Source organism: Pituophis catenifer, unplaced genomic scaffold (assembly GCF_029215685.1).
Source record: "Pituophis catenifer annectens isolate HBS135680 unplaced genomic scaffold, rPitCat1.0.hap2 SCAF_3, whole genome shotgun sequence".
NCBI classification, from domain to species: domain Eukaryota; kingdom Metazoa; phylum Chordata; class Lepidosauria; order Squamata; family Colubridae; genus Pituophis; species Pituophis catenifer.
In genome coordinates, this window is record NW_027256883.1 from 104,857,863 (window position 1) to 104,884,137 (window position 26,275).

The following is a 26,275-nucleotide window of genomic DNA, read 5'->3' on the forward strand; positions in this document are numbered from 1 at the left end:
TTGCCTGCTAATCAGGCAACTCAGCTTGGATCGCCAGAACCATGTAAAAGAAAAAAACTTTTTTCCTTTTAAATGGCTCTGACCAGCCAAGCTCTGACGATCCCAGCTGTTGCCTGCTAATTGGTAGCAAAAATCCCTCCCCCTCCCCCCCTCAGCTTGCTTACCTTAGCTGATAGTCGCAATGCCTTGCATCCATTGCATCAGCAAGCAACTGAATCTCCCTGCCTTCAATCTAGCAGGCAGAGAGTTGTGGACTTCAACTCCCAGCAAAGCTGGCTGAGGAATTCTGGGAGTTGAAGTCTACAAGTCTTAAAGTTGCCAAGATTGGAGACCCCTGTTCTATTGGGGAAGTTTTTTTCCCCTTTGGGAGCTTTAAAAAAAATAGTTAATTGGGGTTTTTTTTAGTTGTTCTTTTTTTTAGACCTAGCCATTTAAAGTTTAGGAAGTTTTAAATTTAGCTGCTTTTATATAAAAATAAAAATAAAATAAAATAAAATAATATTTGTGCACCTTTCTGAGATTTTGTGTGTTTCTGTAATGTTTCACTCTAACTACACAAACACACAAAATCTCACAAAGCTGTATGTGGAATTTTGTGCGTGTAAAGTGTGAAAGTTGGTTTTTTGGACTTTTTGTGGCTGTGTGAGGTTCCTGCTTGTTGCAGGGGCCATTTTGGGTCTAGCACAATTGCTTTTACATTGTGGGTGAGCCAGTTGTGTTGTGTTGTGTTGTGTTGTGTTGTGTTGTGTTGTGTTGTGTTGTGTTGTGTGTGTGTGTGTGTGTGTGTGTGTAAAGTGTGAAAGTTGTTTTTTTGGGCTTTTTGTGGCTGTGTGAGGTTCCTGCTTGTTGCAGGGGCCATTTTGGGTCTAGCACAGCTGCTTTTATATTGTGGGTGAGCCTGTTGTGTTGTGTTGTGTTTTGTAGGTTAAAAAAGGGCAAAGAAATGACATTGACTTGGCCCCGCCCACCTGACCAACAAGCCACGCCCTCCCAGTCACCTTACCAAGCCCCGCCCACTAATTAAGCCACGCCCACAGAACCGGTAGCAAAAAAATTTAGATTTCACCCCTGTTTTAACCTCCAAATCCCTAATCATCTTTGTTGCTCTTCTCTGCACTCTTTTTAGGGTCTCAACATCATTTTTGCATTACGCTGAACAGAACTAGAGGCAGTATTCCAAGTGTGGTCTTACCAGTGCTGTATAAAGTGGTACTAACAGTTTATGTGTTGAAACTATCCCTCTGTTGATGGAACCTAGGATTGCATTAGCTTTTTTTAGCAGTTGTAGCATACAATTGGCTCAAATTTAAATGGTGGTCTACTATGACACCTAGATCATTCTTACGGTTACTACTGTTGAGCCAGGTACAATCTATTTTATCCTTTGCATTTGATTTTTTCTTGCCTATGTGTATTCTTACTTTTTCTCACCACTGAATTGCATTTTGTTGGGCAGGTCTTAGCTTTCAAGTATGTCAAGTATGAATTTTGAGTCTATCTTCTTAAAGTGTTAGCTATTTCTCACAGCTTGATGTCACTTGCAAATTCTATGAGTTCTCCTTCTAAATCATTTATGAAGTTGTTGAAGAACACTAGGCCTAGGGCAGCATCTTGAGGTTCCCCACTACATGCTTCCCTCCATTTAGATGTAGTTCCAATGAGGACTAGACATTGAGTGCAAATATGTATCCCGTTGGTGGTGATGCAGTCTATCCCAGATTGTTCTAGCTTACTAAGAAGTAGGCTGTGGTCTACTTTATCAAATGCCTTACTGAATTCCAAGTAAACTATCTGTTTGTGACAGATAGTTTGTTGACTTCTAGTAATAGCTTATTTTTTTTTCTAGATGCTTACAAATGCAGTGCTTGATTATCTTTTCCAGAATTTTCCCAGCTATTTATGTCAGCCTCATTAGTCTGTAGTTTATTGGATCCACCTTTTTTCCTCTTTTTGTAGATTGGGACCACATCAGCTCTTTTCCTGTCATCTGGTATTGCCTAACTCTTCTGCAGCTTTACCTAACTACTATATTCCTTAAAGTTACTACAGTCAAAACTAAAAATCTGGTGATCCATTTTGCCGAAAGTATTTCTGAACAAAAGCAAGTTCTACAGTGTCCCAAAAGTGCTTTTATCAGCAGGCAACTGGACTTTGTTTTTTCTTTGAAGACATTTCGCTTCTCATCCAAGAAGCTTCTTCAGCTCTGGACATCATAGACATCAAGCTCTATAGTCTTAATTCCCAAGCAGCAATCATAATATCAAGCAGAAAATATTTTAACTGCTAATGATTAAGAAGTTAATTTGGGTACATTTCAAAGGACAGATCCAGGTAAATTTATCACACTGTCATAACATAAAGCAAGCACTAAACAACATTATTTATCATTTGAATTAAAATACAAGCTAGAAAGTAACTTCACATGCCAATTTAACCCTTTTCCACTTCCACTGCAGACACAGTGTATTTGGGCTATATGCAAATGACATATCAGCCACACAATTATGAGAGCAGAATCTTTACTAGATAATCAGAGACCATTTATATGGGGCAGAATCTATCATGTGGAGAAGACATAGGTGATTGGCTGTGCTAAACCTCATTGAATCAAAGATACAGCTGGCAACCAAATGAAAGACAGTAGATATGTTTACACATGTTAAACTGGAGCCAAATAAACTACTCCATGAGATGGTTTACTAAGGTGTAAGGCTAGCCACAAAGTCTGCATTTGTTTGGGATGGACGATGGAGAAACTGATTTGACAAGGACTTTCTACTCCAAAGACAAAATACTACAGCTATTATTTTGGAATTGGGGGAGCCTTTTCTAAAACACATTCATGAATGATCAGGTTCAAATTCCAAAAGGGCATGGATGTCAGGTTAAACAATTTATCCACATGTAATTTGATCAAAGCTGAACCACTTTCTTCAAATTTTATACACATAAGGCGGTTACTGGTCCTGTCTGAAGATTAAATAGGGAGACTTAAATAGGGAAGGCAGAAAGTTGAAAAGTTTTGGCTAAGAACAGGACTCTACATATTCTATCCACAAAAGGCAGCACAATACAAACAAGGCAATTATGTACCAAAGTCAAACACATTGTATGCAACATGTTTTCTTTCCTAATGGCATTTTGAAAACCAGGCAAATGAAATACATTACTTGACTTGCATAATTTATTCTATTTCCCACATTTATAGAGAGAGGCAAAGGGAAATATTGTACACTGAAGACATGCCTCCAGTAACTTCTTCACTCCTATTGCTTTGAGTTTTTATCCATGCACTTTTAATACTATCCTTTCACTCTCAAAATTGCTTTTCTAAAAGAAAGCTATTTTTTTGAGATTCCAATGCTCTAAAGTGATGGAAGATCAGAGATGTGGGACATCTGAGGTAATACTTGTTCTGTCAGTAGAAAAAGAGTAGTTTTTCAAGTGGCCTAACAGTATGGACCAGGAACTATAACTCCTCCAAAAATTCACTCTTTCACAGGAAGAATCCTTACTCAGAAGAGAGAACAAAAACAGACATGCTTGCTGAGACCTTTTAAAAGGAAATGTAAACATCATTTTAGATATCATCTGACCTAAGACACTTCATTTTCCTTTCAAAGGGCAACCTCATCTTCCAGGCTATCTCCCAGCGCCTGTTTATCCAGGACATTGAGCAGGCGACGTGGCTCCTCTTGGGCCCATGAGTCCCACTCCTCGCTCTCATCCATGTTGGATACATACTCAGAGGCAATGCCAGACTCATGAAATTTGATGAGCTCCAGGCTGCCCAAAGGAGGGTCTGTATTAGGAAGGAAATGGAAGCATTCCAGCTTCACCAAACAGTCACTCCTACCTAAAGGGCTGCCCAGAGAACTGGAAACATTGGAGAAGCTGTTGTCAGGCTGAAGAAGGTGGGTGTCCTCAGGCATAGGGGTAGTGGGATCACACAGAACAGGCAGGGCACCTGATGGGTAGGTGATTTCCAACAAGCTATCTTGAGCGTCCACTGCAAGACAAGAAGAAAGAACAGTGCATCAGAGCAATTATCTTTGCTATGTTTATGTCAGAGAAGATGGCTATCCTAACCATCCAAAAGAACAATTACCTGTTGCAATTATTTCTGCTGCTCTTGAAGACTACTGAGAATATATAGTTGGTCCAGGGTATGACTGCAAAAACAGTTTGGGGTGCATCAGAGTACGCTCATAACACATCTCAATTCTGTCAGCTGCACTGATTATTCATAAGCACACTAGTAATCAGTGTAGCTCACAGAATGGAGGTATGTTACAAGCATACTTGTCATGGTTGACTCGCTACACAGCCCCACTCGCAACCAGACAACAGTAACAGGAAGGGGGAGGGAATATATTGGAATGTAAGGGAGTCTTGGGAGGGAAGTGTGGAAAGCAAATGTGCTAATTGGAAGCCTGAGAAGGACCCAGCACCCAAAGCAGGGGTGAAATGCTACCGGTTTGCTCCGGTTTGGGCAAACCAGTAGTGAAAAAAAAAAGCTACTGGTAGTTAAAAAAATGCATAGCATGCATTTGGTGCACTCAGATTTCACCCCTGACCCAACTGAGAACATCCGAGGCAGACAAACCATTCCCAAAACAAAGAGAGTGCAAATGATTGGGGGACAATGGGAGGTCCAGAGGAAAAAGGAAAGGTTTTCCTATGCTGTTTTCCTATGCACAAAATAGTTAGAACTGGCTTTTTTACTTCTGTACCCATATGGAATATTTAGTAAAGTTATACTCTTGGTAAAAAAAAGTCCCAGGAGTTTCTTTTGCTATCTAACCCAGTTGTCATCTATAAAATCTCACATGGATTTGGGCCCTGTATTTATAGGACAATCTTTCTGCATTTGTCTCTGTTCACCCCATAGGATCAGACATTGTGGACATGCCCAATGCCCCAGGAATGATGTTCCTGGACCAGCTTATTATTGTCTCCTTTACTGTCTCTTCCTCCATTTTATATCTTAAAAGAAAATTGTATATTTTGGTAATCATTTCCCCTCCCTTGCCTTGCAATATTTTGTCCAATTCCAATTGTTTCTCTTATATGCCATATAGTTTACAATCTTTTTTGAATCTTGTTTTAATTTGTAAATAAGGCCACCATTCCATAGCAATTCCTTATTTTTTCAAGTCCTGGGCCGATTTTAATTCTCCTTTGTTATCCAAAAGTTCTGCATAACTCACCATTTTATTGAGATCTGTAATCTTTGGATAGATCATTGCCTCCATCGTTGATAACCAAATTGGGATCTTCGTATAATGATTTTTTTAAAAAAATTATCAGGTACCTAGCAGGGAATCTCTTATTAGATGCCTCTGGAAATATGAATGGGATTTATTTTTCCCCTCCCAGAGGAAAGCATGCCAGCCAAGTTGGAGATCGTGGCCTTCTATCGTTAGTATCCTTTTATTTTTCAATTGGATCCAATCCTTGAGCCATGTCATGGCTGCGGCCTGATAATAAAGTTCCCAGTCTGGGAGGCCAAAACCTCCTTTATTTCTGCTATCCTGCAGGAGTTTAAGTTTTATGAGGGCTTTTTTCCCTAACCAAATAAGTTTGGATGCCATTTTGTTTAATTGTTCAAAGCATTGTAAGCCGCCCTGAGTCTCCGGAGAAGGGCGGCATATAAATCAAATTAAAAAAAAAAAATGTTCCCTAATTTTATTGGTATTGTTTGAAAGAGATACAGTAATTTAGGTAGTATATTCATTTTAATTGTTGAGATTCTGCCAATTAATGATATCTGTAATTTTGCCCAATTGTCCAAGTCCTTTTTTATTTGTTGTAATAGTCTGTTGTAATTATCTTCTTTTATCGTAATACATTTTGCCGTTAACCATATTCCCAAATATCTAATTTTTTTGGCCCTCAAAATCCCCAATTTCTCTTCCAGTTCTTCAATTTGTCTATTGGTAAGATTCTTAGTTAACATTTTAATTTTCTCTTTATTTATTTTAAGCCCTGCTACTTTACCGAATTGTTTTATTTCCTGTAATAATATTTGCCCATTTTCTAACGGATCTTCTATAATGAATGCCAGATCATCCGCAAAGGCTTGTGCTTTATATTCCTCCTTTTTAATTTCCTCCTTTATTTCCTGATTTTGCCTGATTTGTAATATTAACGAGTCCATTGAGAGAATAAATAACAGGGGGGATAGGGGACATCCCTGTCTCACCCTTTAGTTATATTGAAACCTTCTGTTAATTCTCCATTTAGTATTATTCTTGCCACCTGGTTTGAGTAAATTGCTCTGATCATTCCAATAAATTTTTCTCCAAAATTCATCACTGCTAATTGATTTATAAATCCCAATTCAAGTTATCAAACGCTTTTTGTGCATCAATAAATCTCAATGCCGATTGTTTTCCTGGTTGTGCTTCATAATATTTCAGTACATTCATTATAGTTCATATATTATTTTTTATATGCCTATTAGGTAAGAATCCGTTTTGGCATTTGGCGCAAGAAGCCTGCAACCACTGGCTCTTTTTTGGCCCAAAAAGCCTCCAGCCACTGCTGCCAGCTTAGTTCCAGCTGGCAAAGAGGCGGCAGCTGGAGGCTTCTCGCGCTGAAAAAAGGTGGCTGCAAGCTTCTTGTACCAAAAACTACAGAAAACTACAGGCCGAAAAAGAGGCCTGAAGTCCCGTCGCCACTGTCGCCACCCTGTTCCTCAAGCCGGCTGTGCACACGCTCCCCATTGCCTGTTGGTGTGTGTGTGCAACCGCAACCCATTGTCAGACCCGGCCAGAAAACGGCTTGCTGCGCTCCACTGGTGTTGCAGTGGAGCTGCTCAGAAGGAAGCCGCCACAGTCTGTCCCTTTAAGGTACTTCGACACGGGGGGGAGGGGACCATAAAAGGACAGGCTGCAGGAGCTGCCTTCTGAGCAGCTCTGCTGTGAAGGGAGGCAGAAAAGTTCGGACAAGTCTTCTCCTTCTCAGACACACACACAGAGTGTGCACACATCTCATGGTGCCAGGACCTTCTGCGAGCAGATGGCACATAGGCAAGTGCCGCCCCACCTTGCTGTGAGTGATGTCGAGTTGGCCATGCCCACTCAGTCCCTTGACCCCCACCAAGCCACGCCCACCAAGCCACGCCCACATAACAAGTAGTAAAACAATTTGAATCCTACCAATGCCCAAGGTGGTAGAGAAACTGGGACTGAGAACACTGAGAGGTGCCCATAGCATTTTGCCAGCTGGATGGGTCAGTAGCTGGGGGTGGCCCAACTCACTTTGTAACTGAACTGGTGGAGATGTGGATGGGGGATCACCAACAGACACTGAGTTTCATTACATGGAGCGACTCCTCTTGCTTGAATTACCCTGGCTCCGAAAATGGAACCCTCATGTGAATTAGAGGAAGGGGCTTTTACGAATCTGTTCCACACAGCCGGGAAGAGGGGGAGGCTTCTAGAGGGAGTTCCTGAAGTTGTTAGGCTCTACCCAAGGTCTAAGCTCCGCCCACCACCCTCAAACTAACGGGGCATGTGAACATTCAAACTCGGTTCTGGAACAATACCTCAGGTACTATGTAAACTACCAGCAGGACAATTGGGCCAACTTGGTTCCTTTTGCAGAGGTTGCTTACAATAACACGATACATAGTAGCATTGGCTTCACCCCGTTTAAAGTTGCTTCTGGTCAGGATTTTGTACCCATTCCAGAACTGCCCCCGGGGAAACCCCAGCTCCCTTCCTTAGTGGAATGAATTGAACAGCTTCAATGTATTTGGCCCGTCACCTGTAAGGTACTAGACGAGGCACATCAAGCCCATAAAAGACAAGCTGATAAGAAAAGAGCTAAACTGAAACAGTTCCAAGTAGGGGACAGGGTCTTCTTGTCTACAAAGTACTAACAGACCACCCAGAAATCAAAGAAACTGAAACCAAGATTGTGCTGGAGAGGTGAGAGTGCGCAGTGATTGGAGCTGGATAAGGCGAACCTTAACTTCTTTTTAGGATTAGACCCAAGAAGAAAATTAATCCGGGAAAAGAGGCTCTTTGGAATATTTTTAAGTGGCAACCAAGAAAAGGCAGAGAAAAATTGTACCCTAACAGGAAATGAGTGAAAGATATAAAATATGAAAAGACTGGAGGTATAAATTCTAGTGGCATGACTCTGATCAGACACTTGAAAATGAAAATGTTAAGCAGCTGATTATCTATTGGATATTTTGTTTGAATTAAATTGAAGTATATAATTGGCGAAATAGCTTTAAAGTGGCTTTCTAACATTGAATTTTAAGCTGACACACCACCTACTGGTGAATGGATATATACTATACTATACTATGTTATACTCCTAAAATAATCAAGCAGCCTTGGAAATTTCTGATAAGAGAAGAAGAATACCTGAAGGTCTGCTGTATTATTTACTGTTATTTACTGTATTATTTACTACACCTATCTACTTTATGGTCACTAGAGGTCCAACCTTGAAAATTTAGAGGATGTCTAATGGAATGATTTTGAGTACTGGAACTAACTAACAACTTAAAGAGTGGATCTAAAGGATAATTTCGAAAAACTCCTGAACTGTATAAATGGAATCTTTTGGGATATATAGAACTATAACTATTGTATCTTCTGATGAACAATGTTAAGATTTTGGAATCTGCTGGCTTCAGGGAGTTAAAAAGAATAGACTCTAGAGCAGTGATAGACTATTGATAGAGCATTGAATATTATTTGGACTCTTCAAGACAAGGCAAGATGGATCCTCAGGAATCGGAGGCATTCCAAAAAGAGACTATGCCACTATTGCAAAACATTTATGATGCTATGATGGAGAACTTCAGGGAGATAAAGGACTTGCTATATAATATAACTGGAAAGTCTGAAAATGTGCAACAAGGAATGATCAATCAAGATAATAAAATCCAGGAAACAGGGGAGATAACTGGAACCTTAGAGGATGAGATAGAACAGAATGCACAACAAATAGAACAAGGAGATAAAGAGTAGACAATAGAGCGGGGTGAAATAAAATTGGGAGAATATATACTAGGAGGTAGAAGAAGTCAACAAATTGAAAAACATTTCTGGAAAAAAGATAAGATTTGGTAGATCTGTGGGTGGACTGGCAGCAAAAAATAACGGAGATGGAAATAATGGTTGGATTGAAAATGAAAGTTGTAGATGAGGACCCAAGGGAGGAATATGGGAGGCAAGTTAAAAAGAGAAGAAGGGAAATTCCCAAAAGAGTAAGAGATGATGGATAAAAAATTTTTTTTTTTCCATGGGTGGAACGATAGTTAAAAAATAGCAGAGATGGAAATATTTATTATTATTATTTGTATTAATCATATTTCTATGCCGCCCACTCTCAGAGGACTCTGGGGGCTTACACCAAAGACAGTATACTAAATAGCATATTGCCCTCAACAATCTGGGTCTTCATTTTACCCACCTCGGAAGGATGGAAGGCTGAGTCAACCTTGAACCGGTGAGATTTGATCTGCTGATCTGCTGAACTAGCAGTCAGCTGAAGTAGCTGCAGTACTACAGTCTAACCACTGCACCACCTCGGCAAATAATAGTTGGATAGAAAATGAAAGATGTAGATGAGGACCTAAGGGAGGAATATTGGAGGTAAGTTAAAAAGAGAAGAAGGAAAATTTCTAAAAGGGTGTGAGAATCAAGAAATACAGCCTATTGATCTATTAGAATCATTAAGTTCTATGGATTATGGCCCCAGAAGAAAGAATATGAACCAAAGTTTTCAGCTAGAATGGTTTCAAAATGTACCAGAAGTATTTGTAATCCTGCTGAGCCATTGCTAACTGTGAAACATGTTTTTGCAAAGTATGCACTTGTATGGATACGTTTAAAACAGGAAGAATGAAACTGTTGGAAATGAGGAACTGAAAGTAATGTACACAGGTGTTTATGGAAAGTGACAGTGAAGTGAAGCATGTTAGAAGAAGAGTATAAAGGATAGGGTTAGAGATCAGCTCGGAGCCTTTTGATTTATAGCAGTCCATGTAGGATCTGCTGTATACCATTGGACCCCATTGCAATGGCTTGTTAATAGAAGTGTATTAATGCTATTATATCTTTTATATCTATTCATTTCTTATGTTCCAAATTATTAGAAACAATAAACCTCTGATCTTAAAGTAAGAATTAAATTGACAATTCATCATTCGACAATTAAAAATTATGAACCTCAGGGAGAAATTTGTAGGGATGATACGCTCAATATACTCTATTCAGACAGCAAAAGTGATAATAACTGGGGAAACAAGAGAACAATTTAAAATAGCTAAGGGTGTAAGACAAGGATGCTCCCTATCATCTTTATTATTTATTTTATCTTTAGAAGTACTATTGGGATATATCAGACAAGAACAAAAAATAAAAGGGCTACAAATAAAAAAGGAAGAATACACAGTACAAGCATTTGTCAATGATGTAGTATTTATCCTAGAGGAACCATTGGAAACATGATCTAAACTAGTTCAGAAAATAGAAGAATTTGGCAAAGTGGCCAGACTTAAAATAAATAAAGACAAGACAAAGATAATAACCAAAAATCTGACCAATAAACAGAAAAAGAGGGGAAAATGGATATGCAGATAGCCAAGAAAGTTAGATACCTGGGAATCTGGCTGACGGCAAAATGTTCATCGATCAAAGAGGATAATTACAATAAGTTACTTCAGCAAATAAAAAAGGACTTGGAGAATTGGAAAAAACTTTCGCTAATCGGAAGAACTGCCACAATTAAAATGAATATACTACCAAAAATTTTATTTTTATTTCAAAGAATACCGATAAAATTAGGAAAGAAATATTTTGAAGATCTAAACAAAATAACAACAAAATTTATTTGGCTATGGAAAAAACCAAAATTAAAATTAAAATTATTAAAAGATAGTAGAAATAAAGGCAGTTTTGGACTCCCAGAGTATGAATTATATTATCAAACTGCAGCGTTGACATGGATAAAAGATTGGATAAATTTAAAAAATAAGAGGACTCTGACAATAGAAGGCCACGATTTACAACTAGGTTGGCATGCCTTTATATGGGAGGGGAAAAACAAAACACATACCTATTTTCAAAGACATCAAATTAGAGATGCTTTTTTACTAATATGTGGAAAAATAAAGAAGAACCACTACAATAAAATACCAGTTTGGCTATCAAGTATGGAAGCACTAATATACCTGAATGTACCAGACTTAGACAAAATAGCAAGATACAAAGACATACTAGATGATCAAGGTAAATTAAAAGCGAATCAAGAATTAAAAAAACAGGGAATTGAAATAGATTGGTGGCCTTACTTGCAAATCCAGGCAAGATACAAAAAAGACGTAGAAAAGTATGGTTTCTATACGGAACAAGAGCTGGATAAAATACTATAGGGGACAGAGGAAAAAATGATTAAAAAACCATATAATTATTTACTGAGATTCAAAATGGAAGAAGAAACAGTTAAAGAAACCATGATTGAAAGATTGAAAGATATATGGAGAGTGCATAACCCAAAAGAATTGGACTTTACTTTTTTCTCAGATAGACACAGATCCTTCTCTAGGATTGACTTTATTTTACTTACAGTTGACTTGCTTTTAAAAACGAAGAAAACCAAGATATTTCTGAGGATTTTATCTGACCACAGCCCAGTATGGATAGAAATAGAAATGGGAAAGAAAGAGAGAAGATCTTGGAGACTAAATGAAAACTTATTCAGATATGAAAAAAATGTAAATGAACTTAAAAAACAAATGAAGGAATTTTTTGAAATGAACTTGAATAAAGGTACCCCTATTGAAACTGTTTGGGATGCGAGCAAGGCCTATATGTGGGGGGTACTGATTTACATGAACTCTAAACATAAATCAAATCAACAAAGAGAAAGCTTAGAATTGGAAGGGGAGATAAAGAAAAAAGAGCAGTTACTTATAAAAAATCCAACAGATGAAAAATTACAAGGAGTTATAAAACTTTTGAAAGATCAATTTCATATGCTTACAGCGGAACAAGCAGCAACTAATTTACAATTTGCGAAACATAATACATTTTGTAACGCCAATAAACCGGGCAGGTGGTTGGCTTACACATTGAGGAAACAGCAGAGTACTCGGACTATTGGGAGTATTGAGTATAAAGGAAAGGAAGTATTTCAACAAAGACTAATTAAAGAAGCCTTCTTAGATTATTATACCAAATTATATGCTAAAGATGATATACAGAATGAACTTATAAATAAATATCTAGAAGAAAAGAGAGTTACAAAAATTTCTAATGTTCAAAAAGAAAGAATGAGTTTGTCAATAACAGTTGAGGTGATTATTATTGCTATTAAACAACTGAAAACAGCTAAAGCTCCAGGACCGGATGGTTTAACTGCGGTGTACTATAAAACCTTACAAGCAGAAATGATTGAACAACTTAAAGACTTATTTTGTAGCATACAACAAGGGGGAAAAGTACCCCCTTCATGGAAAGCAGCTTTTGTTTCTTTGATACCGAAAGAGGAGGCAGATTCTACAAAACCGGAAAATTTTAGACCAATATCTCTCCTGAATACGGATTATAAAATCTTTGCGAAAGTATTAGCCAACAGATTAATGCCAGTTATTCAAGAAGTGATTCATCATGATCAAGCTGGATTTATAGAAGGCAGATATATGAAGGATAATGTGAGGCAAATTATAGATTTATTGGAATATCTTGAGAAGAATAAACAGATCTCTGCAGTGCTGGTGTTTTTGGATGTGGAGAAGGCCTTTGATCCAGTGAATTGGAACTTTCTATTAAAGACTTTAAAAATGATGGGTTTTGGGGACCAGTTTCTACAGGCGGTTTCAGCAATCTATCAAGAACAAACAGCACAAATTATTATTAATGGAAGTTTAACTACAAACTTTAGTATAGAAAAAGGTACAAGACAAGGTTGTCCGTTATCCCCGTTGTTGTTTATCTTAACTTTAGAAGTCTTGTTGAATACAATACGGGATTCGAACACTTTGAAGGGAATAGTGATAAGGCAAGATGATTACAGAATAAGGGCATTTGCAGATGATCTGGTTGTTACCCTAACGCAGCCGATGGAATCAACAATTCAGATGAAAGACATTATAGAAGAATATGGTATGGTGTCAGGATTTAGACTGAATCAGAAAAAAACCAAGATGATAGTTAAAAATATGACAGTTGATCAAAAGAAGCAACTGGAAAGGAAGGCAGACTTTGAAATAGTATCAAAAGTGAGATATCTAGGAGTTCAAGTTGCAGATTCAAATATAAAACTGTTTCAAAATAATTATGAGGTGCTGTGGCGAAAGGTACAAAAGGATATGGAAATCTGGAAAAAACTGCAGCTGTCTTTACTTGGAAGAATAGCAGCAGTTAAAATGAATGTTCTACCTAGATTTTTATTTCTGTTTCAAATGATTCCGGTGCTTAAAAGTGATAAATACTTGACTGAATGGCAAAAAGGAGTGAACAAGTTTGTTTGGAATGAGAAAAAGCCAAGAGTTAAACTGAAAATTATGCAAGATGTTCGTGAAAGGGGTGGTCTTAAACTTCCAAACCTGAGATTATATTATGAAGCTGCAGCAAGTGATTGGTTTGGAAGGACAAAGACTGGAATATTGAATATAGAAAGTCATGATCTTGAATATGGTTGGCATGCATATTTATTTTATGAAAACAAGGTTGACAAAGTATTTAATAGTCATATACTTAGAAGCTCTTTGATGAGAGTATGGAAGAAGCACCGATTCAAATGGGATTACAAAATACCGTTGTGGTTGAATCTTGGTCACATCATACGGAATATAAATATAAAGTCACTCGGGGGGTTTTCATATAAAGAAGTACTTTTTAATGATGGGGGCAGATGGCAACTAAAAACATTGAATACGCTGTTGGAAGAGGGGATTAATTTAACTTGGTTGCAGTATAATCAACTTCAATTGAGATGAAGAGAAGATCAAAAAACCGGTTTAATGTTGCATGAAGAAGAATTGGTTAGACAGATAAAAGAGAAAGGTCCAATGCATATTAAGAGGATTTATAATGTCTTGTTAGAAAGAGATTCAGAAAATGAATTGGTTAAAGATTGTATGATAAAATGGGTGCAAAATTTTGGAGAACCAGTTATGATGGAAACATGGGAAAAAATATGGGTTCAGAATGTTAAGTTTACACAGTCGCAAAACTTAAGGGAAAATTTTTACAAAATGTTTTATAGGTGGAATTTAGATCCCAAGAAATTGTCATGTATGTATCCCAATGTTCAACCGAAATGTTGGAGATGCGATTGTTTAGATGCTACATATTATCATATATGGTGGACATGCAAGAAAGTTAAGGCTTTCTGGATAAAGATTTGGTGGGTTATGCAAAATGTTTTAAAGAAAAAAATTCAATTTTCTCAACATTTGTTTTTACTGGATATAGTTAAGGGTTTTTCAGTGGGTGAAACAAAATTGATATTGCATATGGTGACAGCAGCCAGGTTATTGATTGGTCAATACTGGAAAAGGGTTGATGTGCCTACAATTCAAGAATGGACTTTGAAGATGGCCAGTTTTGCAGAAATGGCGAAGATATCAGCATACTTAAAAGATCAGACTCAAGAGACTTATGTATGGGAGTGGAAGAAATGGATAGATTATGTGCAGAATAAATACCAAACCAGGAAGTACCAGATAGTTTTTAGATAAATGTTGTGTAGAAATATATTGTTTATAGGGGGCAAAATAGCTTATTGTGATGTAGAAATGTATAGTGCATAGGGAGGAGAATAGAGGGGTGGTAAAGTATGATATAGCACAATGTGGATGGATTTCACCCTGGGGAAGTCATGGGGAGGGAGGGTTTGGGGGGGTTAGGGAGGGATGGGGGGGGAAATTGGGGGAAAAATTGTTGTTTGTAAAACTTTTTCAATAAAAAAAAAAAAAGAAACTATGATAACCTGGGCAAAAAATTTTGGCTAAACCATAGAATTAGAGAACTGGGAAAAAATGTGGGAAAAATATTATAAGTTGACAATGTCAGCGCCATACAAAGAAATTTTATATAAAATGTTTTATCGCTGGCATTTGCCCCCAGAGAGATTAGCAAAAATGTCTCCAAACAGATCAGCGGAATGTTGGAAATGCAAACAGAAGCAGGGAACATATTACCACATGTAGTGGACATGCCCAGAACCAAAGAAATTATTTTATTTATTGGATAAAATTAAGAAAATGGCTAGAGGAAATTACTAAACAATAAATAGACCCACTCAGCCTCTGCTATTACCAGGGCTCAGAAAAAATCCAAACCAGAGGTAGCTGGCAACCTACTAATGGCACTGAAAGAGTCCTTAATCAAAGATTAATATTTTTGCCCTCCATGGCCTCCTTCAGCACTCTGATATTTCCAGGCCAGCCCCATGGGCTGGATTTAAGTCTTGAGTTTGACACTCCTGCTCTAGATCCTTTGCTTTTTCCTATAAACACTTTAATTTTTCCTCAAGTAATTCAATTAGTTTACATTTGGTACAGATATAACTTGCTGTAAAGAAAAATACAGCATTAAAGACAAATGGAAAGTGTGTTCTGAACAGAAAACTGAAACAGGAAAAGAAATAGTTTTTATAGACAGGAGAAGGAAGAGCTCTTACTGGTGTTGAATCCCAGCAGTTTTGCCTCCAGTTCCTGCACTTGCTTTACTAGAAGTGATATATGCTGGAGAAGGTCCTTATTCCGAAGCAAGAGCTGGTGTACTCGAGCCTGGGCCTCAAGGCGGGCAGCTGCCTCTGTAGCTAATTGGTCTTTCAACAGATGTACCTGCAGAACAGAAACAAAAAGCACATGATTATACATAGCTGCAGTGAAAAGTAGACAGTAAAGAAGATTTACACTCTGAATATAGATATGAAAGGAGGCTGAATATACTTCAATATTACTTCCCCTGAGATAGCTATTGAAACTGTCTTTAGGGCCTGAGAGTAGATCATGAGTAGAAATTGATAAATTGGGGGATATAATAATATTACTGTGCTAAATTAGGAGTTATTATATAATGTTATAGTAGAATGTTATTCCGAAATGTATAGTATAAGGGGGATATAATAACATTATCAGAAAGAAAGGGTCAGTATATGGGGGATGGAGCAAGGGGATGGTAAAGTATTATATAATCTGTTATGAATTTGGGTTGTACCTTGAAGAAGCCACGGGGGGAGGGGAGGGGGAGGGGGGGTTAGGGAGGAGGGGGGGAAAGAGGGAAAAATTTGTATTTGAAAAACTTTTTCAATAATAAAAAAAAAAAGAAACTGTCTTTAGGGCCTGCAGAGGACTGACGAGAAGATCCCACCCACCAAATGATTTACAGAGTCCTTAGATACTAAAGAGAAGCCAAGATATTTGCTTAAGAATAAAAACATTCAGAGTGATATCAGTCTCCAGTAGAACTGTCAAGAGAGCAGTTCATAAGTAAGAAAACAAATGTTGTATTGTCTCAACAACCACCAAATATTCTTACATTTTCATTTTAGTATCTTGGCAGCAAAGACAAGGATATTCCATGACAGCTATGCAATGAAGTTGGCATTGCAATTGCTGGTCTAGGGTTCTATTCCTTCAAATCTTTTGCTCTTTCTTAGGTAAAGGACTGCAATTGAATAGGCAACTGCTATTAACCGAGCTCAGGTTGGAACATTTCATGCACTAACATGGTTCAGATTATTTTATATAGGATTTCTATTCAGTCTTTTCTTCAATTAGATCAGGAGTGTCAAACTCGCCTCATCATGGCATCATCATGTGATGTATTGCGACTTTTCCCCCTTTGCTAAACTGGGTGTGGGCGTGGCTAGCGCATGACGCATCCGGCTCATGGACCACAAGTTTGACACCCCTGAATTAATTTTCCTGCAAAACAGATAATAACCTGAGCCACAGCGAACTGAGTCTGTTGCTGTTGCTGCTGCAAAAGCTGTTGCAGAAACTGCATTTGGTGATGAGCAGAGAGAGGAACCTCTGGCTCAGCCAACTGGGTAGAAGAAGGGAGAAGCATCTTAGGAGAAGCCATGAAGATATTCTCTTTGTGAACCAAGTCCTATGAAAAAAGCATATGCAGTGATCAATGCAGGATTCAGTTTAGACTTCCCTATACCCAGTATACATCTCTCATTTTTCAGAAACATAATTCTTCCCCACCCAATAGGCAGAAAGGAGGAGCTACAATGGCACAACCAAAGCACAGTTACACTCTACTTTAAGAAAGAGACCACAGAGATTCCAGTGCTCAAATAACTCAGCAAGCACAACTAAGCAGGATAATCTACTTCATCTTATTCATGGTTTTGTGGAAATCATCCGTATTACTTTTTCTTTGCCCAATTAAAAAAAAAGTAATAGCATCAACCATGACGATGCAGAAAGGCCTCGATCCAAGATGACCTGTTCTTATTATTCTGGCTAATATGGAAAGTATCCAGTAATTTCTCATTTATGTATGTAGCCATCTTAACATCAGAGACTTTAAAATATCATTGTTTCCTGCCAATATCAAATGGAGGAGATGGAGAAGGCAAAGGGGTAGATATCTGGAAGCAAAACAGAAAAAAGCTGCCTTCTGAAGTACAAAGTTTTTAAATATTGTGTGGCATCAAAAATAGAGATCATTTGCTGAGAACACTTGGAATGGGCTGACATGTATTACAATAACATTCATTTGAGAAAGGCTCTACTGAGTGGAGTGATTATATCTGATTGGAATGATTATATCATTCCAATGAATGATATAATCCCCACAAATTATCTATGAATAGATAATTCTCATTAATGAAATGATATATTTCTCATGAACAATGCAAGAAAAATTAAAAAAACAGTTTTTCAATTCAAGAACATAAGAATTTTATTTGATTTGTTTTTCTGATTACTTTTACTTTAGGATTAAAATAGCGTACAGAAGGTGGTGGACTATATATCAGTTACATTTTTTTATTCTATAAAAGGCAGAGCTATACTCTTCCTAGAGATGTATTCTTTGAACATAAGCCAACACTGACAAGGATACATATACCTTGATGCAAAGAAGACCAGACTTCTCTTTACCAACAGCGTCAAGATCTGTCACGCCCCTGGTAAACTCCAAGTGATCACTCCCTGGTCGTCTGATGTCCACAGCATCAATGTCTGTTTCCTCAGTAGTGTTGACAGGTTCAGGTTCAGTCAAACCACAGGCTGTGAGAAATTATCAGTAGCAAAATTTATTGTCAAAGTTTTATTGCCACTTTTGAAACATTTAGGTTTTAACGCTATTCAACTTGCCAACGAACTGGGCAGAGAGAAGGGTAGAAAGAATGCAGACGCTCCAGAGACAAAATCCCACCAAGGACACTGATGCAGGTGTCCAACAGAGAAATGAACTGTTCCCAAAACAAATGGATGATTCATAACTGGACACTGTGACCATACTGAGGTGGGGAGAAGGAGAAGCTATTGTTTAATGTTTATACAAGCATTGCACGGGAAAATCAGAGTTGGCTTTGATTCTTCAGTGCCGAAATGATGTATCCAATAAAATTTTGCTTTGGGGATTTAAAAGTTCCTGAGTGTCCATTTTTCTTGGATTTGCTAATCGGACCACTGACATTAAACCAATTCTCATTCATCAACCCCAGAGCAGTCTACTCGGTCACCTCCAAAAGTGCTGTGAGGGGAGGAAAAGGACAATGCCTAGTGGAGAGCAGAGAGCACAGGCAGCAGCAAAGGCTGGAACAGCCCCTTCAAAAGAAGCACCGGTATGGACTCTGGTGGACTCTGGAGTGCAAGTGGTCATGACTCAATCCAAAGGGAGAATGGAGAAAACGAAGCAGCCAGTAGTGTGAGAGGAAGGAGCAGCAACTGCAGGTGGGACCTTCCTTACCCCATCTGTGGCAGAGTAAAGTGGGAAAGACCGCTGAGCCAGAGTTCCCTCTGATCCCACCAGAGGTGGCTGTGACCCAGGGATTGAAGTGGAAAACCAAGAGAGCTGTGGATTGGGAGGAACCGATGGACTGGAGGTATCAGATGTCATGTCACAGCCCTTCAGTGGAACAATTGAGAGAGAGGTTCATTGGGATGGAGGTGCGCGGAGCGGCATTAATGTACCAAGCAACACTAGGTCCAGTGGGAACTGGACAAGCCCAAGCCTCCATGCCATCCCAAGTGCCTCGGGGTGCTGTGGGACTGAAAGCAGAAGTGATTCCACAGGCAATGGGGGTGCCACCAGGTACGGGCTGATCCGGGACAACTGAGAACCCCCTCCTTTGAGAGGGATGTTCGACGGGAGGCCAGAGAAGTTAGCCTTTGTCCTAAACCAAGTGTGAAGCCACATGGACCAGTATGGGGCCAACTATCCAGACAACGTTGCATGCTTGAACACCGTCACCGTGAATCTGGAAAGGTAGGTTGCGGACTGGATAGTGTTCCTCCACAACAAAGGAGTTCCGGAGTTGGGAACATTGATACCTTCACGGAGGAGCTTTGGGCCAGATTCAGGGACCCCTCACAGACCTGCCGGGTTAAAGCAGAGATCTGGACCATCTGCCAGGGAGCCAGACCAGTGGCAGAATATATCTGAGAATTCCGAGGCCTGGCGGGGAAGCTGAGAGGGTGGCCGGAGCAATTGCTAGTCTACCAGTTCCAAGATGGACTGAATTGCGAGCTGTACCAAAACCGCCTGCCCCGAGGGAACCCAGAAGCTCCACACCAAGTACCAACTGGTGACTACAGTAGAGTTAGATCTTGTCAAGAGTATGAATGTTCATAGCTGGAATAGACATGGTAACAGGTCAGCCAATGAATAGGCATAGCACCTAATTCAGCCATTGAGGACTGTTTGGAAACTGAAACATAGTATTTGTTTGTATGGGGCCATAAGAGACAGTTTGGAATCTGGGTGTGGCTTAGACTTGCTAAACTGTAAATAAGAGTTGGTTTGGCCTCTTTAATGAGTGCCTCTGTACAATATATTAGCCTCTGTATCTCTCTACTCTGTAATTACTTGCTTCTATGAATATTATTTCTGTGTTCCTGATATTGTATGATGAATTCTCCTATATGGTATTGTATATAAAGAAGTTTCTTAAGTAATTTGAATCCTGCTGAGGTTCACTTAATTGTGTCTGATTGTGTGTGCTGCAACAAACTCTGACAGATCTAATGGAATACAAGCAGCATGCAGGGCTCGAGAACTGACCTTGCAGGAGCCAAGAGAGACGCTCGCTTCAGACGGAAGACCCGGGAGCTCCCACCTCAACCCTGAGGGAAAGCCCATGGCAGCCAGCAGGAGCCTGTTTCCTGTGTAGGAAGGAGGGCCATCAGGCTGCTACTTGCCCAGTGCCACAACTGGCAGCAGCCCGGGGAGTCCCGAGCCAACCAAAGACCAAGAAAGTGCCAAATAAGGCAAAGGAGAAAACGTGGATGGAGCATCAGATCATGGAGGTCTCTCCTCAATCCAGCGGAGAGGGAACTCTGACTCCTGTCAAGACCAGCCTGGCCTTCTATGAAAGTGACAGTGAGGGGGAGGACAACACAATGGTAAGTGGAGCCATTGCCCCCTTCACTGCCCAAGTGGAGATTGCGTTGCGCCACTCAGGAACCGGGGGGGGGTTCACCGTCCTGATAAGACTCGGGCTACAGCTGTTGCTTGGTCAGCTTGCAGATGTTTGAGACATTAGGACTAAGAGTAAGGAAGCTGAGACAGCTTATGAAGTTCAAGCAAGCTGATGGCTCAATCACGGGGGATGGGGGGGGATGCCTGCCACATGCCTGATGTGACTAGTGAGCATGAAAGCAGGGAGCAACAAAGAGACTATCCAATTCATAGTGGCCCCAAAAATGGCAGAGGCAATGGACTATTGTGGTTGAAAAAATACAACCCTTCAATGAATTGGGGAAGTGACCAGTAGTGCTTAAAGGTGAGGAGGAAGAAATCTGGGCTAGTAGAAAAGATAAGAGGGACAGGTCGAGCGTGGATGAGAGAGGAAGAGAGGGCCAAACCAGTGAACACCCTGGCAGACCCTGGGTTGGGGAAGCCACACATCCCAAGTGAGTACAGGAATCTGATGGAAGTGAGGAAGAGTCCAAGATGCTGTTCTGTCCCCATCTCACACACGCACACAAACAGATAGCCAGGTGTTAAATAAAACTGGCAGACAACAAATTCTTTCGATAAGAGGATTGGCAGCAACCCAGTAGCTGCTTGCCAAGAACTTTACTCATAAAGGGAGGGGCTGTTCCTCCGACAGATAAACCCAAACAAGATATACACAGTTCAAGAATTGTCAAGTCCAGTCCATATTAAATCCAAGGCAGATAACGTTGTTTCAAAGATACAATGTGACTCGCTAGTAGTTAGTTTTGTCTGTCACAGAGTCTGAATGGCCACCTCACCCCCTTTTATCCCCTGTGGGGTGTGGTCCAGTGACTCAGCTTAATCTCTGGCACACCTCCTTCTCTGCTGTGTGCGCCTGTCTCTCCGACGCTGGCATGGATCCAGCCAAGACTTATCTCCATCACTGTCCGACTGCGAGGAGATACCTGGCTCCTGGCCAATCTCTTCTCCTTCGGGAGACACCTGAGGCATTGCCAGAGAGGAGGGTCCTGGAGAGGGAGGCCTGGCCAACTCCTCTCCTTCATGTTCGGAGCCTTCTCCCTCCGATAAGTCGGCCTCGGGGATCGGAGTCACAACAGATGCTCCCTCCACATTGTCCCACAAACTGTACAATTGAGGGCGAAACTGCTTCAGCACAAGATGTATGCAATGATCCCCAGGGAGATGGAGGAGCTGAGGAGTTTTATGGACAAGAACCTGGCAAGAATATTCATTTAGCTAATGTAATTCTGGGTGTCAGCCCCTGTACTTTTCAAGGAGAGTGGGTCCATGAGACTGTGCGTGGATTTCCATGGGTTTAATGGAGTGTGTGTCAAGAATATGTGTCCCTACCCCGTCATAAAGGAATGCTGGGATACCTATCCAAAGGGAAGATATTCACCAAGCTAGACTTGAGGGAAGCATATTACCAAGTAAGGATTAAAGAGGGAAATGAGTGACAGCTTTCAATTGCCCCCTGGGATGCTACCAGTTCTGAGTGATGCTGTTTGGGCTACAGAGGCCCCCAGCCCTATTCATGCAATTGATAAACGAGCATCTATATAAAGGGGTTCTGGTATAGCTGAATGACATCCTCATCTACTCCAAAATGATGGAAGAGCATGTGAAGTTAGTGCATGAGATGCTGAGGAAACTGCTAGACACTAAACTCTATGCCAAACTATCGAAAGACTTTCATAAAACTAGCCTGGATTATTTGGGTTACCAGGTGTCAAGTGGTTCCATCATTTGCCCAAATCACTCTGCTAATTACCGAGCTGCTAAAGACGGGTGGAGGGGGAGTAAAACCCAAGTCTGGTCAACCATTGAACTAGGCCGGGGTGGGCAAATGTGGCTCTTTTACAACCTGTGGACTTCAACTCCTAGAATTCCTGAGCCAGCTGGGCTGTTTCAGGAATTCTGGGAATTGAAGTCCACAGGTTGTAAAAGAGCCACATTTGCCCACCCCTGAACTAGGCCGTGGATTGCCATGCGGTTTTTGAGACGCTCAAGCAACTGTTTGCAGCAGAACCAATCCTTAAACATCCCAACCCAGACGAACCGTTTGTCATACAAGCCGACACCAGCAATGTGGCAGTGGGGGCTGTCCTACTTCAAAAGAATGCTGAAGTGAGGCTGCAACCATGTGCCTACACATCCCATAAACTCATTGATACTGAGAGGCATTGCTAAGTGTGGAAGAAGGAGGCTTATGCAGTCCAATGGGCACTACTGACCTGGAGGCAGTTCCTAGAAGGCAGTAAGATCCCATTTGAAATATGGACAGATCACAAGAATTTAGAGTCCCTGATGACCCCAAGGAAGCTTTCTCTGAAGCAAGTACGATGGGCTCAATATTTTAACAGATTCAATTTTATGCTTAAGTACTTGCCTGGAGAAAAGAACTTTCTGGTAGACTCACTCTCCCGGATGCCCCAGTACAAAAGCATCCGGGAGGAAATAGTTAACTCTATCATCCCCTCCAAGTAGCTGGCAGCCAAAAGCTCTGAGGGGCAACGGCCACCAAGCACTTCTCAGGTGCTAGATGAGAGGTTGATTCATTGACTGAGAGAAGCCCTACAGGAAGATGACTTCCAAGCCCATCGGGATGAGATGACAATGAGAGAAAACCTGGCCTGGGACAAACTGTACATTCCGGTCAGTCAGAGAACCCAGATCTTACACTGAAGCCATGATGCAAAAACAGCTGGCCACTTCAGCTTTGTAAAGACCCTCCACCTGGGCCAGGAGAGAGTTCTGGTGGTCCAAGATGAAGAAGGACATAGAGAGCTACATAATGAGCTACGCCGTGCCTGCGTCTATGAAACTTATGTCAGGAAAGATCCCTGGGCTGCTGAACCTAGTCCACCATGGGAAGATATTGTCATGGATTTTATTATGGAATTGCTGGTGATTGGGGTAAGCATGGTAATTTGGACAATCACATGGGCTTCCGTCAGCCCAGAAGCTAGCCAAACTGTTCATACAACACATCTACCAGCTACATGGAGTTCCGAAATGTATTCATCTCAGACCAAGGGGTGCAAGTTCACTGCAAAGTTCTAGTGGGAGTTTTTGAAGTCGATAGGTTTCTCCCAGGGGCTTAGCTCAGGGTTCCATCTGAGCACTAACAGGGCGGCGGAACAGACCAATGCAACAGTCATGTCTACCCAAAAATAAGACCAAATTTTATTTTCTTTTGGGCTACAAAATAAGCACTAGGGTTTATTTTCGGAGTGTGTGTGTCTTTTTTTCCATGTACGGGAAGCCCACGAGGCAAGGTAAATGGAACTGCCCCATGCACCCTGCACTGGGTTACCTCAGGGCCCTCACAGCTAGGCCATCCATGGCTTGACACCTGCCACACCACATAGCTGTGGCACCTGCATGCCGCTCGGCCTCCTGCTCTGTTGCAGCCGCAAACAGAAGAAGTGGGCCAGTGGTCACATGGGCTCCTGCTGCACATGGCGTCATGAAGCTTTCCTGACCTGCTCCTGAGTTGCCATAGGCAGCAGGATGGGGAATCAAGCCTCGCAGCTGCACCAAGGAATTTGCACCTCAGTCAAAACAAAACATATCCTAACCAGCCAAAGTCAAGGCCATCTCCACAGAAACCAGTAATGACTGGAGGGAGTGACTTCTACAACCTGCAAAATTGCTTTGTACACCTTGGGGGGGGGGAAACAGGGTCAGAGGCAAGGGGCGAATTGAGTGAAGTCAGAGCTGGCTTCACTTGGTCCGTGCCAACATGGTGCTCCTAATAAACGACTGGTTTTTTCTTGAAACTTTGCTTGAGGCTCCTGCTTTCATTAGGGCATCGGTCAGAACCCTGACAGCTGGCTTCCGGTACTACCGCTGCGAAGCAGATGTTGGGGAATGGATGGCCTGGCTGCAGGGGCCCTGAGGTAAGCCAGTATGGGGCGTGTAGGGCAGCTCCAACCCCCCCACCTCACCTCATGGCTGTGGCACTGTGAGCTATGAGACAGAATGGACAGGTGCCAGCTGCACAGACTCTTAAGTAAGGCTTATTTTGGCAGGGGGGTAGGGCTTATATAAGGCACACACATAAAACATGCTAGGTCTTATTTTTGGGACAGGTCTTATTTTGGGGGAAACAGGGTACGCTGTGATACCAGCAAACAAATTGGGGGGAACTTGCCTTTTGCAGAAGTAGCCTATAATAACTCAGTTCATAGCAGCACTGGGTGTCAGGGTTCCAACCAATGCCCTAATAAAATTAAGAGTCTAGCAAGAAAAATCCATTTAGCAAGAAAAATCCCCATTACCCCATTCAAAGTGGTATGGGAATGGAGTTTGTGCCCATACCAGAATTCCCAAGGGAGCCTCCCTCCTCAATAATGCTAATGGATAGATACTCCAAGAAACACTTGGAGCCTGGTGGTGCAGTGGACTAAACTACTGTTAAAGTAGTATTTAGCTGCAGGCTGCCTGCAATTACTGCGAGTTCAATTCTCACCAGGCTCAAGGTTGACTCAGCCTTCCATCCTTCCGAGGTAGGTAAAATGAGGACCCGGTTTGTGGGGGCAATAAACTGACTTTGTATAAAATAGAACACCGCTTAGGGGGGGCCAAAAGCCCTACTAAGCAGGTATATACAAAAGTATGAAGGCTATTGCTTAAAAGCATTGTAAGCCACCCTGAGTCTCCGGAGAAGGGCGGCATAGAAATCAAACTAATAATAAATAATAATAAACACTTGGGGAAATGTGCAGAAAGCTTTAGTGAGGGCAGGAGAATTGGAAAAAACATAAACAAGCAAAACAAAAGAGAGCCTCCCAGAGGGAGTTTAAGATCAGGGATAAAGTATATTTATCCACAAAGTACTTGAAATTAAGGCAACCACGTAAAAAACTGGGTCCTAAATACATAGGCGCTCTCCCGGTTGTGTGCATCATCAACCTGGTCACAATGGAGTTAAAATTGCCTAGATTACTATGAAAAGTCCACTCGGTGTTCCACTGCAGTTTGTTGAAGCCCATTAAAGGCTCTAACGTGACATTGGTTGGAAGAGAACTGTCATCCTACATTTGGATGGGAGGGGAGAAACACTATGAAACTAATAAGAGTTCTAGATTCAAGGGAAATTGCAATACCTGGTATAATGGAAAGGGTACCCAATGTCAGAAGCAGAATGGGTGAAAGAACAGGACGTTGTCACTGATAGATTAATGAGAAGATTCCATGCTAAGCAGGAAAACCAGGAGGGAGAGTGAAGGCTCAAGGAACATGAATAATGATATTAATCTATGTTTGATATCTTTCCAGGTTTCCCCTTCTTTCCAGGGAGTCGGCATGTCAAGGTTGAACTGCTTTTGAAACATTTAGGTTTTATCGCTATTCAACTTGTCAACAAACTGGGGGTGGGGGGCGGGGAGAAGGAGGACCATTGTTTAACAATACAAGCATTGCGTGGGAAAACCAGAGTTGGCTTTGATTCTTCAGTGCTGAAATGGTATATCCAATAAAGTTTTGTTTTGGGGATTTAAAAGTCCCTGAGAGTGTTTACTTTTCTTAGGTTTGCTAGTCAGACCGTTGACAATTATGACAGCAATATAGGCAGACTCTAAGATAAGATCCTAACATCTGGTTTAGGAGAGGCAAAAGTAAAGTCCCAGTAGGCCCACAGA

General features: G+C 40.9%; 1 protein-coding gene across 1 annotated transcript in view; it reads right to left on the reverse strand.

The window, feature by feature from the left end:
• Positions 1–3,617: 3,617 nt before the first annotated feature.
• Positions 3,618–26,275, reverse strand: part of NOS1AP (nitric oxide synthase 1 adaptor protein) — a 104,441-nt gene continuing 81,783 nt past the window's right edge. The window contains exons 7-10 of the mRNA XM_070940886.1: positions 18,072–18,232; positions 16,932–17,099; positions 15,661–15,826; positions 3,618–4,009 (exon numbers count right to left, since the gene is read on the reverse strand). Coding sequence (XP_070796987.1) covers positions 3,618–4,009; positions 15,661–15,826; positions 16,932–17,099; positions 18,072–18,232 — 887 coding nt within the window. The remainder of the gene's footprint in view (positions 4,010–15,660; positions 15,827–16,931; positions 17,100–18,071; positions 18,233–26,275) is intronic.